The 16,196-nt window shown below is 37.9% G+C and overlaps 1 protein-coding gene across 1 annotated transcript in view; it reads right to left on the minus strand.

Annotated features, from left to right (window-relative positions):
- adamtsl3 (ADAMTS-like 3) overlaps positions 1-16,196 on the minus strand; it is a 175,798-nt gene that overhangs the window by 44,376 nt on the left and 115,226 nt on the right. Inside the window, exons 7-12 of the mRNA XM_026378845.2 lie at positions 13,930-14,056; positions 7,755-7,829; positions 4,073-4,230; positions 1,203-1,314; positions 902-1,040; positions 182-232 (exon numbers count right to left, since the gene is read on the minus strand). Of these exons, the coding sequence (XP_026234630.1) occupies positions 182-232; positions 902-1,040; positions 1,203-1,314; positions 4,073-4,230; positions 7,755-7,829; positions 13,930-14,056 (662 nt within the window). The remainder of the gene's footprint in view (positions 1-181; positions 233-901; positions 1,041-1,202; positions 1,315-4,072; positions 4,231-7,754; positions 7,830-13,929; positions 14,057-16,196) is intronic.

Raw genomic sequence — 16,196 nt, forward strand, 5'->3', positions numbered from 1 at the left:
GACAACTCTCCATAACTCTTATTTACATCCCCCTTCCTGTTACTTGCACTTGTTTATTGAGGGTGCATCAACTCTCTGCCCAGGAACATCCTGTCCAACAACTGGAATTGGAAATATGTCCAATGATAGAAACAGACAGCGGAAAAGAGAAAGTACTGTTAAAGTAAAGGATGTTACTCACCGAGGCAGAGGCTGGAAGTGATCATACGGCATCACCTCTTTGAATCCATCACTGCAGAGACAGAGCAGACATAGTGGGACTAAACCATCATTCTTAAGTATTTGCTGCACCATACAATCAGACTCATTGGACTGTTTACGCACAGTATATTAAATATTATTATTTTTGACTATATTGTTTATACATTGATGTGTACTGGGAGGTTAAACCTGCAGTAACTAGTAATGCAAATATGACTATTTTCAAGATTTTTACTGGTATAGTAACAGTAAGTCATGTCTATGATCTGTTATTTCTAAGTTCATATCATATCAGTGAATACCTTAAGTGTTAGATTTAGGGGATTCAAGAGCATTTATAGAAAATACACAACATATAGACTCTGGCACAGTTCTAGTGAGGTGCATTTATGATCAAATTGTCCCTTTCAAGTAACCATAATGAAAGAAAACATGTTAGCCATTTCAGGCACTGGGAAACCTTGGGATCAAGTCAAGTACTGTAGATTTCTTACATTGTGTTTTGTGTGTAGCACCAGAATGTGGCCATACAAATTATTAGAGGATAAACTAATTATTGTATAAATGAAACAGATCACAAAATCATACTCCCACAAGCTAGTCAAATAATTTTCTAAATTAGAAAAGAGGTATTGATATCAAATGAATCCTCAAATGTTGTGTTTTGTGACATCACTGATACGCAATACAACATCCTTACCTCTCTGGGCAGGGGTCCATGTTGCACTCCTTGAGCTTTGGTGTGGGTTTGGTGTTCTCGGGATAGCTGTTACAGTGGTGCTCAGGCAGGGTCTGGTTGGTTCTGATGTCTATACACTCTGCAGAGTTCAGCTGATAACCTAGAGGATGAAATTGGTCACAGGTCATTTAACTGCACATTACAGTTATCAGCATATGAAACTGGATATACAGCAGCAAAAATGCTCAATCTAAAACAATGTGAAATCATTATCCAAACAAGCAGATTATAATTACTACTGCATCACTGCTAGTCGCCTCACCTCCTCCACAGGTCACAGAGCAGGGGAAAAAGCCAGTCTCTCTCCACTGGTACCCGATCGGCTGGTAGAATAGAAACTGGACAACTGTGCTCTTGGAGCCTCCGTATTTCATCTGGAAAACACGTAGGATGACAGAGTAGTACAGAAGAACAGCAATATGTTAAGTGTAAGGTAGAAAGGGTGTGAAGACAGAGTCGGAGAGGCAAGCAGAAGGAAGTAGAACCAGATTTGAGGTCAGTAAAGAGCTTAATAAAAAGGAATCAAGAAAAAACATGTTGAAGAAACATTCCACTGGTTCTGGAGTCATGCAGAATACCATTTTTTATCTGTGTGGATGAGTTAGCAAAGGTAATGGTCCAGTTTATGATGACTGACTTGCATTATGCACGTGCCCTGTCTTCTACAGGGTCACACACAGGTCACTCAAAAGATGATCACAAGTCTCCAGTTGGTACAAAACAGCACTGACCTACACATGCACAATGAGAATCAAAGTCATGGTCATGGTCAAACTTCACCCTGAAAATTCAGGCTGATGACTTGGAGGAATCAGTCTTTCAAGTTTTTCTGTAGAGTAAGTAAAGGAATAACACCTTTGTCCTTCAAAGGGCAATGAACTGCCTTTGATCGTAAAATGTGCTCTTTCCAACAGCCCCCATTTTTCTTTGGATAATGAAACTGACATGTACAGTCAGTCATTCATGACAAACTTTCAGCTTTAGATGGCATTTGGTCTTTGGGCTAAACTACTGAATTTTCCTTCTTTACACCGAAACAGAGTGCACAGTGTCTCTTACTTATCACCAAATTAATTGTAAGTAAATACTTACTTACTTAATTAACTTTAGACTGAGTCAAATTCAAAAGTAAATATCCAGTGTGACAACACAACACCAAGTCTTTAATCTGCAAACTTCTATCCTGCTGCGCAAACTGCACACAGCAAGCAGACACTGCTGTTACATCTCCTCACATGAGTAAGTCCCAAACCATGGGAGCTGTGACTTTTTTAACTATTCAGCATCTGCACAGACGAGCTGTGTTTGAATTGTGTGCAGAAGGAAAGTCTCAATGAACCATTTTTCTTGTACCCACTTGAGATTTGTGATTGCCACTAGAGACGTGTGAAGCTGTCACAGACCTGGCAGATTTCAGGAGTCAATACTCTGGTTAATGAACTGAAGAGTTTAAGATGCACTGGGCAAATCTTTTTTTCAAATCAGATTGTACACACTCAGTATCTATTAAATAAAATGACCAGTATCAGTACTAATAAAACTTCCTGACAGCAGTAGTAGCATACTGAAGATACCCCTTATTGGTTTGCAAATGAAATATTTGTATGACTCTATCAAAGTATGTTCAAAGTACATGTCCTCCTTGTTTTTAGATTTTCTGGTTTTGGTAGTCAGTCCCTGAGTGGTCCATTCAAAGGGACCAAAACCCTGCTCAGGCGCAGTCCAAACACCGCCATGACAACCTTGACCAAACACTTGCAGTCTGACATTGTTTTTCGTTGCTAAAGCAAAACAGTAGCAGCAGGGCACTGCTCACATATTGGATATATGAATAAATGCAGAAGTCTCGATGACCTCAACACCAGTGGTTTTTGAGAGGGCCTGTTTGTGCACATCATACATGCTGCCTACTAATGAAAAAAGAAGCTGTAATGTTGAAGTTGTCATCATGGCAACAACATAAATGCTTGGTTATATTCTTGGTTTGGTTGACTTTAGGCATAAAGACAGCCAGGTTAGTGTTATGCACAAAAAGCAAGGGTTAGGTTAAGTTAGGTAAAAGATAAAAAACAATACAAGATAAAATAAGTAAAATAAGATAAAACAAGTATTTCCTTCAAATGATGAACATATAAATAAAACACAACATTTCACACTGGATCCATACTTCTGTCTTAGTGGGAAAGTCCTGCATGTTGCTGACCCATTCAACCACCCCACTCCGTCCCCCTCCCTGTGAGGACTTAAGGTTAATATACAGTACTACATTGCTCTAAGCATCACCTATTGACACAAATGGATTAATATTGCAACTGACATTGCTGTGTGTCTGATATAAATGCAAAAAACATCACTGTCAGATTACAATGGCCTGACAAAGTGTTACTATTTTACACCTTGGGAATGAGAACAGTCTGGACAAACAGTTACTGCACACAATGTTTTGTTCACCAAGAAAGAGTTCAGAAAGAAAATGATTACACCCAGCAGGATTGAAGGATTGTATGACTGAGTCAAAATAAATGAAAGTGTGTGTGCTCATGTCCTCCCAGTACAACAGTGTGGCTCATTGATGTGCTTCTAATCATTTTTTGGACAACAATTGTGCTCTGTGGCACAGAGGAATAAGATACCAGGCTTTTAATCCACACACACACACACACACACACACACAAACACACACACACACACACACACACACACACACACACACACACACACACACACACACACACACACACACACACACAAACACACAGACAAGAAGAAGGTACAGAATATTGCCAGACTTAGTGTGGTGACATGTTAAGTGGTATTGGTGATGTTGAAATCATTACAAAATACTTTTAAGTTGACAGTGTGTTCACCCTGTTAAGACTAAGTGAGAAACAGCGCACAAGACATTTTGTATATACAGTATATTTAGGAGACTTCTCTAACAGTGCTACTAAACCACTGGCAACAACCTCAGAATTTCATTACAAATCCCTCACATTTTTGAGTAGTATATAACATATTGGAACATTATTTATGTTTTATCTCTTGTATAGATCACAAAATATGAACAGAAGAAGGCTGCTCTTAGGGCAACTTTGCAACAATTGTAAGCCTGCTCTTTTTCCTTTGTTTCACCTTAATGATGTAATCAGCATTGAGTGGGCCATGTGTCCTAAGAGTCTGTCTGTCTGTCCCTCTTTGAAAGTCCAGGGAGGTGTTTCCAATCACGTAGGCGGCTGTAGACACCAGACTGGTCTCTTCTTTCCTTCCCTCAAGAGAGACAGCTTCAATGGCTGAGAGAGAGACAGAGCAAAAGGGACATCTGTCAGCATTAAATTACTTTTGGTTGAGTATATTAATACTTTGTTATGCTATGGTATATGAAACACTTATATATAGTGAGGGAAAAACTAGTTTGATCCCTTCACAAAACATGACTTAGTACTTGGGGGCAAACCCCTTGTTGGCAATCACAGAGGTCAGATTAAATATTGATTTCACTTATTATAATGCAAATCAATGTATAACTTTTTTGAATGTGCTTTTCTGGATTTCTTTGTTGTTATTCTGTGTCTCACTGTTAAAATAAACCTACCATCAAAATTATAGACTGATCATGTCAATGAAAAAATATGCAATTAACCTGCAAACACGATTCAGTGTAGCTTATTGCTTATTATCTGGTTTGAATGAATGAAGTCTATTTATTAAGGGAAGATAATGTTCAGGTGGCTGAAGTAGATGGGGGCGTGTGAAGACACAGCCTTGAGTTTGAGTCTTGTGTGACATTGTTTTTAGCCAAAGAAAAAGCACTGTGTTAAGAATTAGAGAAAGATTGATTGATTACATTTAAATAAAGCCAGACCTGAACAGATTAGGCTGCTAATAATTCATTTATGTGCTTCCTATGAAAGTATATACACCTATTTAGATGAAGTCACAATTTTAATAAATTTATGTTGGTATTGGCCCAAGTTAATTTAGGTCCTTGAAATCAAGATGCTGTAAGTGGCTGAACCCAACCAATAATTTATAAAACTGAATGTTGTCCTGCAAGATTAAGACAAACCTTCATTATCTGTCAGCTAAAATAGCTAAAATAAGTAGAATTAGTAGATGATGGGTAATAGCGGAGATTTTAATTAGTATTTCAGCCATAGTTTCTTTTTTTTACCTACTTATATATGTATATTAGCAATGGATTATTGTCCTCCAAAATACCTGATCTACAACATTCCATGATAACCTGACACTACTACCTTACCTTACCTTATTTATTTAATGTGGACAAATTCTGTGTAACAAAATGTGTGGACCTGTACCTCCAGTAACCGATGTGAAGCTATTTTGCAGCAACAGCAAAATAAAGAAGATTTTATCCCATTCCTACAGAACAGCTTTAACTTGTCAACAGTGTTGGTCAACTTGATTAAAATAACTTGTTGTTTTCTTGTACTTTCCATTGAGCTCTGTTCAGATGTTACTTTCTGTTGTGAACTTATTCTTTTGATAAGGACCCAAAGGACACAATCATTGGTGAGGATTACAATATTGTGAGCTGTTACCTTCAAGCTCAGCTCCCTTTAGATGATTCCAAATGTTTTACACAGCATCAAACTGACAAATAAGCCCTGACAAAACCCTAAACTCCCTGTGAACACTATGTTTTCTTCATGAACAGATGAACAAACTACAATAGTAAAGACGGCAATCTTTCTGTACATTCGTATATTACATTTAACAGATTTATCCAAAATTACTACAGGCAGTGAGCAACTTAAGGTTCAGTGTCCTATACATAAGGACACTTCAACATCCACAACCCCCTAGTTGACTGAGGCTGCATCATCAATCAGCATGAAGAAAAACTTCCAGTGCTTATTGCATCAGTAACCCCAACAACTTGCAGGGTGTGACTTTATTAGATACTGTAAATACTTGGAAGGCATTATTTAAAATGAAGATCTAAGTATGGACCTAATTTTTCTTTTAACACCTACAGGATGTTAAGACTCAGCTAAATTACACATGCAAGTCTATTTTTTAATCTTCTAGCATAGTTTGCCTTAATACTACAGTGCATAGAACAAGACAGTAAAACAGTGTGAACAGTACAAGCAGGGAGGCAGACTGGTATTCTCTGTCTGTCTGTCACTGAATAGTGGCTGTGTGTTTGCATGTACGTAGTTTTAAACACTTCCAACTAATACAACCTCTAGGGTCCCTGTAACTAAAAGAATGTGTCAATTTCATAGTTCTTTGCATTGTGGAAAAATCACCAGATGTATCTTTAGCTTTGGGTTACAGATCTACAGAATAGTTGCACTGCAGAAAGAAAAAGGTTAGTAGGTTACTTGCCTTGCAGCAAGACACAGTAACCACATGATGTCTTTGTTCATTATTGCTGGACAAACATAGAAAGTGCCTTGCTTCCTATGGGGATAATATTTTTTAGATGGCGGAAGACAAACCATCAACCATAGGTCATGCTTACATCTAACTTGCAGTTGAACTTATTTACTTAAGAATAATTCAACATATCCTCTCATTTCCCCAAAAAGATTTACAGTAATTAAAATCCCATAGCCTAAAAATAGTATAATGAAAATAAGCTTTTCAAGAGTTAAAGTAAAGAGAGATATGTGTTATCAACAGTAATAATGTGATTAGATGTCCGATAAAAAATAGTTTATAAGTTCATGAACTTGGGGGATGGGTTAGCAGAACTGAATGTGTGTTTGATTTCCTCTCTTTTACAGTTTTCTCTCTCCCACTGACGTCTCTCTCTACATCCAGCACACCGATCTCCCGGTGGTTGATGAATAATCTGCTAAAGTAATTCTTAGGTCAGTTCTGAGTTCTGAAACATCTGACAAAGCAAACTTCCAGTAAATCCTGTGGCTCTTCAGGGTATTACTCTGTCAGAACTCGAGTATATTAGCAGGGTAAGTCTTGTGAATATTTACTGGGTTTATCTGTGTTTATTGTGGGATATTGCACTCCCTTCAACAGACAATAGAATAGGCCAGAACAATGCAAATGAGACAAACAAAATGCTCGGGGGATATAGATCACAGGGAGTTTTTAGAAAGATTTTCATTTCTTCATATCCCAGTTTATATTCTAGAGAAATACATACTTTATCTAAATACTATTCAGTAAAATCACACGTGTAGTTTGGTTGATTTGGTGCAAACAGTGTGATCTGATCTTCACCCTTGGGCTGAATTAGTAAAATTCATAATGTTATGTACTGTAAGCCCTAAAAGTGTGGCACAACATGGTGAGACATGACCCAAACCTAATTGAAAATCTTTTCTTTGTATTTTTGTCAGTTATTTAAAGGTTCAAGGGTATCAACATATCACATATTTATTAGTACTGAATTTTAGAAAAGGATGGTTCTGGAAATGGGGTTTGTAGATTTGCTACATTAGAATGAACAATTTATATGTTTTTGGAATTCTCTTTTTCGATTACTATTAACTTAGGTAATAAAGAAAGCACATGCGGTCTTGCAAAGAGTGGTTAAAGCGTTCCAGGACACTGGCCTTTAGGTCACTACCTGCATAATGCAAGCTACTGTGTTTTTTCATCACTTTATCAAAATAGGAATTTAAATTTTTTTCTTATCCTACTGTAGCCATATAAATATAAATATAATATATATGAGTGTGTAAGGAGTCGAAAAGGAGAATCAGACAGTCAAAATGACTCAACTTGTATGCGGGGAGTTACTGTGCATTCAAAGGTAAGTTCATCCAACGTACAGCAGAATAGGACTGTACTTAGCATGGATTGAACTGTACCCACTCACATATCACATCTGGTCCTTTAGCGTTGAGTCTGAGAAAGCGGCTACCCACTGGCACCTCCAGAACGGTCTTCAAAGCTGCAGGTGAAAACAAGGATGGAATGATTTAATTTCAATACATGATACAGTACAAAATACAGGGGGGTTGCAATGAAGGAAACTCTCTTCTGTGTCTCTCCAGACACACATACTGTCAAAAGCAATAGCTTTTGCAAACTGACAGTGTCTGACATTTTCCAGAACTATGACTGCATGAATGCTGGTGAATGTGTACATAGAAAACTCATTGTTCCTTTTACAGCCATTTAGATTTCTCTTAATTTAATTTTGAATACCACTTTCTTTTCACTTAAACATATATTCCCTGATGTTTCTATAGCACCCAATGACCGACCCTGAAATACCCAAATATACTCCCATCTCATCAAACCAATCAAAATATTAAAAACAGCTTACACTTTATCTATTATTGTCAAATTGGCAGCTGAAAAGAAGTCGCTGATTCAAATCACATGATAGATTAATTTACTTGCTGTATTTGTTGCTGCTGTAACAAATTATGGTTCATTTGTTCAATCTCCTATTTGTAGTGCATTAAACTAAAACCCTGACAAGCTTAGCAAAACCTTCACATCTGCACATCAACAAATGGCCCTCAAAATAATTACGTGTCTGATCAAAGTCTGGAATCACACAGATGCATTTGCATTTCATTTGTTCCTATTCATGGCTTGTAGCTGGCAGATGGCGTCCCGTGCAGTGCTATCATTTGCTTTTATCGCAACTGACAATTTAACAAATGCAGTTCTGCCAGTAGATTTTGACCTTGAATCTTGCCAGTGCAATGAATTGTGCAAAATTAGGCGAGAAAAGAAAAAATGTAAAATGTGTTTCTTTAAGGGGAGATAAAGGACTGAAGATATCCAGGGAGCAGAAGCTCTCAAAGCCCTCAAAAAAGAGGTCCAAAACTCCAATGAGATTTTTACATGCTTAAATAAAGACATATTTAAAATAAAGTCAGAAATTCATAAATAGAAGAATGTTAATAATATTATGAGGGATAAATTAAAGTCCTGGCTGGACCTAGTCCTGCTACTAATACATTTATAACATACCTACCCCCCAAAGCGAACAGAAGAAGCTCACACTGATTCACTTAAATTCGTATAAGAAGCGCTGAATGACAGTGCAAACACACCTACACACTTAACACACAACAAAGCATTAACACCACATTTCTTCTAGTTTGTGTTCTGATTGTTAAACAGCACTTTGATTTGCTTGTACTGGGAGATCCTGTCACATGTGTGGTTTATAAGCATTGTGGCCGACTCAAGTAAAATATACCCTCTCTTCTCCATTCAGTCCAACCCTCCCATTCAAGCTCTGCACAGGGAACAGAGTCCTGGAAACCACTGGATCTAGTTCCCAGAAAACAGGGAATGCAAACAAATTATGTTGCAGTCAAATACAAAACCACAGTATCTTGTGGGTTTATGCCCTGGGTGCTTTGACAATTCTCAAAGCAGATAAAACTGAGGAACTGGTGAACATTACTGTGTTCTACATAGCTATGTTGTAATCCCTTAATACAAAAATGTAAGACAGGGAAGCTACTTTGAAACCAAAGCCTTTCAAGCTGGACTCCCAAACAACAATTAAACTTCATCAGATGATTTTGAAAGAATGATTTAAATTTTTGCATAGAAGCCTATTACTAGCAATTGTAAGTCCACTGCATCAATCTCCTGCTATGGCTGCTAATTCGAGTTAATCATTTTAGAAGACTAATTGATTATGAGAAAACCCTTTTGCAATTGTGTTGCACAGCTGAGAACCGTTGTAATAATGGAGCAAACAAAGGAGCATGGCATTCTTTAGGTTAGTTTAGTACCTGAACATCAGCAGTTGTTTATTTGTTTGCAGGTTTCAAATAGCCAGAAAGAAAGACCTTTCATTAGAAATCTGTCAGTCTATTGTTTTCCTTAGAAAGGAAAGGAAGGCTAGTCATGGCATGGACAGACTGTAAAAGACTGTAAAAAGGTGTTGTGTGAATCCAAGTTTGAGGTCAAACAGAAGAACATTTGTGAGACACAGAACAAATAAAAAGACGATAGAACACTGCTTAATACCTTCAGTCAAGCATGGTGGAGGCAGTGTGATGGTCTGTGTGTGCTTTGGAGGTGGTAAAATAGAATATTTTTACAGAGTAGAAGGGACCATGAGCAAGGAAAGCTATCACAAGATATTGCAACACCATGCCATACCCTGTGGACATCACTCGACTGGGGGCAATTTCATCCTACAGCAGAATAATGACCCAACAGGATAATATTGTCAGCAATATTTGAAGAATAAGCAGTATTCTGACTGTTAGGGAGTGGCCAGCATGGTCTAGGGATCAGATCCCTATTGAGATGTTGTGGAGGAGACTCCACTAAGCCAATCCATCTTGTGGGAGATGCTCCAGGAAGCATGGAATGAAATCTCACCAGATTATCTTGAAAAACTGACAGCTAGAATATGGCTGTAATTGCTGCAAAATGTGTTTTACTTATTGTGGGAAAGTTTCAACATCATTTCCATCAAAATCCAGTCCTGTCAGCAAGTCATATGGCAACAAAGACTGAAACAAGCGCCCACTTGTTCACATACTGTAAATAAACCACAAAAATGAAATACCATACTAATTATGAAAAAGTGCAAGAATGTCAGTTTTGGTTAATTAAAAAGCAATTATCAATACAATAATCAATAAATGCAGTTTTTGCAGCTTTAATCTGAAAAGGTAAGTGTTAAGTTAAACCTTTCAGGTGTTATTACAGGTATTGGTATCTCATATTTTGTCTTTTGCTGCTTAATAGAGTGAGAGATGGCAACTTTTGCACGTGCATTGCATATTCAAGAGCCTTTCTAACCCCTCACTGTACTCACTTCTTGTAGTAAAAGCCTCTTCACTTTAAAATGCAGGAAACTTAAGGAGGGAAAGAAGCTACAGTCACTGACATCCCTAAATCTGCCTTTTTTTACAACTGCACAGCAGCACTGATCAACTTTGTATGTCTAAATAACATCCACATGTGTTCTGTTAAATGTTGGTGAGCTTTGCTAACTAGTCAATCATGAGACTTTCTTAAGCTCATGCTCACAGTGTGCACAGATAGCACATGCTCAGCTACTGGAAGTATTTACTACTGTAGAAGGATTTCTGTTTTTTAGCTTGCAAAAACATTTCCTGACTTTTCACATTGTTTTACCCTCAAAATAAAATGATGATTTATTCTCAGGAGACAAAATAAAGGCAACTAGGTGCAGCACAGAGGTCAACACATCCTGTCTAGTGATCAATTTAATACTTGCACACTTGCAAAACGTTGAGTTGTATAGAAAGAGCTTTTAAAATGTTAATGTTTAGTTTAGAAGATTTTGATTCACATATCCATTTACCTATTAGACCTATTTCAGATAGCATCATGTAGAACGTGTTGTATTTGTTGCTGTAAATTATTAAAATATAGGTGGCAGCCAGAATATGAATGCAATTCCTCGTGATAGTAGGTTAGCTCTGCTGGTCTATGCATAGATAGGCTCTTAGGGTCAACTGCACAAGTTTGCACAGGGGCACAGAGGATCCAGCACACAACCTGCATATATCGTATCGGCATCAGCCTTTTCACACATAAATACAGCCACATAGGTGAGAAGCTGTCCCAAGTCTCTTTACTCCTTTGTCTATTTACACTGCGGTTTAACTGACCGCCTTCTTTTGCTGCCAACGTTGTTAGTCTCCCTAGCTCTGCAGCACAGTATTATGTCTGACGAATTAAACATGAATGTAACTATAATCAGAAACATACAAATACAATAAACCCCTTCATTTTTTACAGCACAGCCAGGCAGCATGTTAGTGCAGTAAAGCCGCCTTGAAGAGGCAATGTAAAACAGGCTATCAGTTCAGTGGATGATCCCTCCGTCACCTTCACCTGTATGGTGACTGGACCATGTCGATTTCTAGCTACGTGTATTTGAAATCTTGCCAAGTACCTTTATCGTTACTTGCATTATTTACCCATCCTTCCTCAATTTCTTCTTGATCCTTGCAGGTTAACTTTAAGCCTTCACCCCATGAGCCTCTATACAGCAGAGCTGCAGTGCAGTAAGCTTGTCAAGAGCCCATTCAGAAGAGCTGGTAATACCATATGTCATCACACCCTCAGTTACTTCTTAAAGAACTCCTCATTTCTTTTTACTGAAGCCAGAGTAACTGGCCTGGATTGAATTCCTCATAGTAGATCTATATGCACAGCACTGTAAAAACTCCAGCATCTGCTCACTGCAACTAAATTTCCTATAATTCTTCATTGCCTCACTCCTGAGGACGGTGTTCAGACTTTGGAGCAGGCAAAGAGGATTCTTGAATGAGAAAAGATGACTTAAGTGCAACTGGCAGTGGTGGACAAACTTGATGCTGTGGACCAAAACTCCACAACCACACAGAGACTCTTTCCACTACTGAGTGCTACAAAGGCAGCTTTGTACTGGCCATTAGGAGGCCTTGGCTACAGTGCTGGGTGCTATTAGGGGTCACATGCTTAACACAATAGTAGATCTTTGGTTGTGCTGGGTAATAACCCTCAATACCTTTTTGGCACAGGTGAAAATGAGTTAACAACACTGAGAAGTAAAAACTGCAATTAAAAGTATTTAAAATACCAACTTAATTTGATTGATTTGATGTTGTGTATTTTTTTGTTCTTATGACTGGACTGTAATTGTGAGCAGCAAACATATATACTTTTCACTTATAGTAAAGCCATAGCAAAATTTGGTAAAAAATATTTGCATTCGTATGCCTTTGGCTAAGGTGATATTTGATATATGCTGATCACCTTCAGCCAGAGGTGTTCAATTTAATCTTCTGAGCCTGAGATTCTGGTGTATTTTTATCTGATTGCTCTATCATAAGCAGTTCCTGTTATTTTTTCCTCTAACCTTTGTCAACTCTATCAACAATATGTAGATCGAGGCAACAGAAGCAGAGTAGAGATTTGGGGGGGAAAGAAGAGAAACAGCCTTCAATAGAGTCAGGATTTCTTTCATCAAAGCCACAAGCCAAAACACAATAACACCACAAGTTGTTACCACTTTAGCTCAAGACAATTAAGCAAAATTCTCACACTTTAAGGTGAAAGCATTTTCCTACATATCCAGACTTACAAATCTGCTGATCCTGATAGGTAAAGACACTGTGTCTAATAATTTCAATTGTATTTGTATTAATGAGTAATTAATTGTATTATTCATTGAAATGCATAACATATGCCTCTATGTATTTACTTTTTACTTGTAAAGTTTTGAGTAAATATTAAGTATTTATCTATTAATTACTTTGTTATTCAACAGTACTGCAGAAAACTAAAGCATGTAGTGGATATTGACCTTATCAGCTCCTATTCATCTAATCAATCGTAACAGAGTGACAAGTGGTCATTGCTGAGCTTTGTTGTTTGTAAAACTAAGACAAACCCTGATTAAAATCAAACACTAATTTTCTACTTGGCTTGTCCTGTTATTAACATTTTATTTAGTTAACCAAGTTAAAGTTTTCCAAGTTATGAATTTAATCTGTGGGTGTAACATTTGATGAAAACCTGTGAAAAAAAATAATTGGTACTTGGATGGTTTAGTTTCTTCTGCTAGTGGGTGGGTTGCTGTAGCCAGATGGCATTTTAATAGTCCAGCCTCAATAAAGGCTGGAGGCAGAAGTGCTGAGATGGCTCCTGAAGACCTGTAGCCAACTCTGCAAAGACTGACATCCAGCCAAGACTGGTGAGAGCCCCGAGTTCCAGCAGACATTTATAGTATGTATCTCCCATAGAGTCTGACCGGGAGGAAGGCTGTAAGTCCATGTTTCTTCTACAGTTATGAAACCAGCATAGAGATATTAGGCCTGTGACAAGTAAATCTGATATTTTGGAAAGGCCAGAAGGTGAAAGACATATTGAGTGGAAAAAAGATCTTAGTAGTAGCATGAATTTAAAGTACTAAGTGTTAAGGATATCCAGGAATAAAGACATGATAAACATGACGAGCACGAAGTTTAAAAAGACGTGTGCTACACAGTATATGTGAGTTGATGGCGTTCAAATAACTGCAAGATTATTGGTCAGATACCTACGCTGTTCCGGTGTCAGGTGAGGCAGAGCCTGTCCTCGTACCAGTCGGCATGTTGAGCCATCACCACCACAGACGCCACAGTTATCCTCCCTGGCACCACTGGCCAGCTGTCGATCACAGCCCACCTCCTGCACACAAAATCACAAATACACACTCAGAAACTTTCCCCATCTGGCATCTTACATCTTACAAAACTGAGCCATTTCCTCTCATGGCATTTTGCTTAGAGTGTGTGGGAGCTATTTTGCTTGCTTTGGATAAAAGCTGCGCTGAATGACAAAATGTAAAAATCTACAAGCAATGTGGTGATCAGCTGATCCACTGTTTAAGAACAGAGAGACGAGAAGTATGACAGAAATAATACGGTCTCACAGCAGCAGCATTCATTTAGTTGGTAATTCAAAAAATATGTTTCAAAAATAATAAACTCTTACAGAACATATAGTTTAAGAGCTCTTAAATTACATCTCATGTCACTTTTTTACTCAAAACATTCTTAAATTTGACTCCTTTTAAGTTGAAAGTGCCCACCAGGAGACTCCTGTTTCTTAACTACCCTGTCTCAGTTTTCTCCTGCTTTTCTATAGTAGTTTTACATGTACATCACTGCACATCCATCCATCTATCCATCATCCTCTTAAGGTGCTGGAATCTATCCCAGCTGTCATTGGGCAGGAGGCAGGGTAGACCCTGGACTGGTACCCGGTCTATCACAGGGCTGATATATAGAGACAGCAAAGAGCAATTTAGAATCTGTACATCACCATAAATAATTGTACTTTTTAGCACTCTGAACCACTGCAGAAATGTGACTAATTGGCATAGTGCCTGTCAAATTTCTGATTAAATGAAATAAAAACGCACATTGGACATATATAGTGCAAACGACAAGTGATCTATCTAGCAGCTGCCCTGCTCCTGTAATCATCCTACCTACTGCTCTGTGTTAAAATTGAACTAGAATAACATGAATAATGAAATACAAATAAAACAAATGTGAACAACAAAATAAAACAAGCATGTAAACTGTATGCAGTTTCATTCCAGTGTTCAGGTTGCTGTTTTCTTTTAAGCAGTCTCAAGCAAAGCAAATGCATGACAAATTAAGTGTGATCCCAGAATTACTGTGCAGGCACTGTTTCCAAAATCCCATTGAGATGCAATTGATACAAACGTGGTAGTGCATTGAAATGAGCCTTTGGGCTTAAAAAACAGGTGCATAGCTTTAACCATTGCTGAATTAACTGATTGATGGAAACATTTTGAATTGATTCAAGGCAGTCTGTGGATGTTTCTCTTGTACTGCAGCCTGCAAAAAACTATATGGTATGATAATGTTATTTCAAAGGTAATATAGACAGAAGTGGTCATTTTTTAGCACACTAACTCACAGTTCAGAGGTTAAATTTCAGAAAGCTATTTTCTCTGGTGGTTAATTTTGTTCAAACTGGACAAAAGTCTGCGATGCTAGTTAGTGCAGTTACTAACAGTAAGATCACTAATATGGGACAAATTGTTTTTAGCTGCACTTTTGTGCTACTTTACCTACTAACACTCTAGCACTGTAGAGCATATTTCTTAATCTCTACTGATTTTACTATCCCTGCTATGACAAACAGCCACATACTGAAAAAAAAAAAACTCCTTTGTTCCTGTTTCACAGGAGTTCATGGCAGCTCCATAAAGCAGCTACAATCATAGGGGTACTATCTGAGCTTGTTCACAACTTTACACAATTATGTTTCCTACTTGGTGTCTCAATACTGATGTTAGAATTGGTATTGAAGTACTCAGTTTATCTTTTAACTTAAACCAACCCCCACATTTATTTGCATAACCTTAACCCATTTGTCTTTGTGCATAGAGTCAATTAAAGTGTGATTTTTCCGCCGTGTCACAAATTGGATTGTTTTGATAAGACGTCCAACAGGCACACATGATGCATCAAGCAGTGATGCCAAAGGGTACTTTTAGCATCAGTATTCAGATACCTTACTATGTGATGTTGTGGTATAAGAATGTGTTGACTATTTGCAGTGCAAAAGGAAATAGGCTCAACTTTTACCAAAAGCCAAACCAAATGTTTTGAGTACTTAATTAGAAATGGGGTGGCAGTCAAAACAGAGAAAAAGTGGGGACAGCAAAGTTTCAAAAGTGAATGAGTTGCAGGCAGTGACACAGGGGCATCACCAGGGTAGCAAAGTGTCAGAGTTAGTGGAGGGTGCACAGGAACCACGAGGGGACACTGCTAAACAGAAAGGGCATAAA

This window comes from Anabas testudineus, chromosome 3, assembly GCF_900324465.2.
Source record: "Anabas testudineus chromosome 3, fAnaTes1.2, whole genome shotgun sequence".
Lineage (NCBI taxonomy): Eukaryota > Metazoa > Chordata > Actinopteri > Anabantiformes > Anabantidae > Anabas > Anabas testudineus.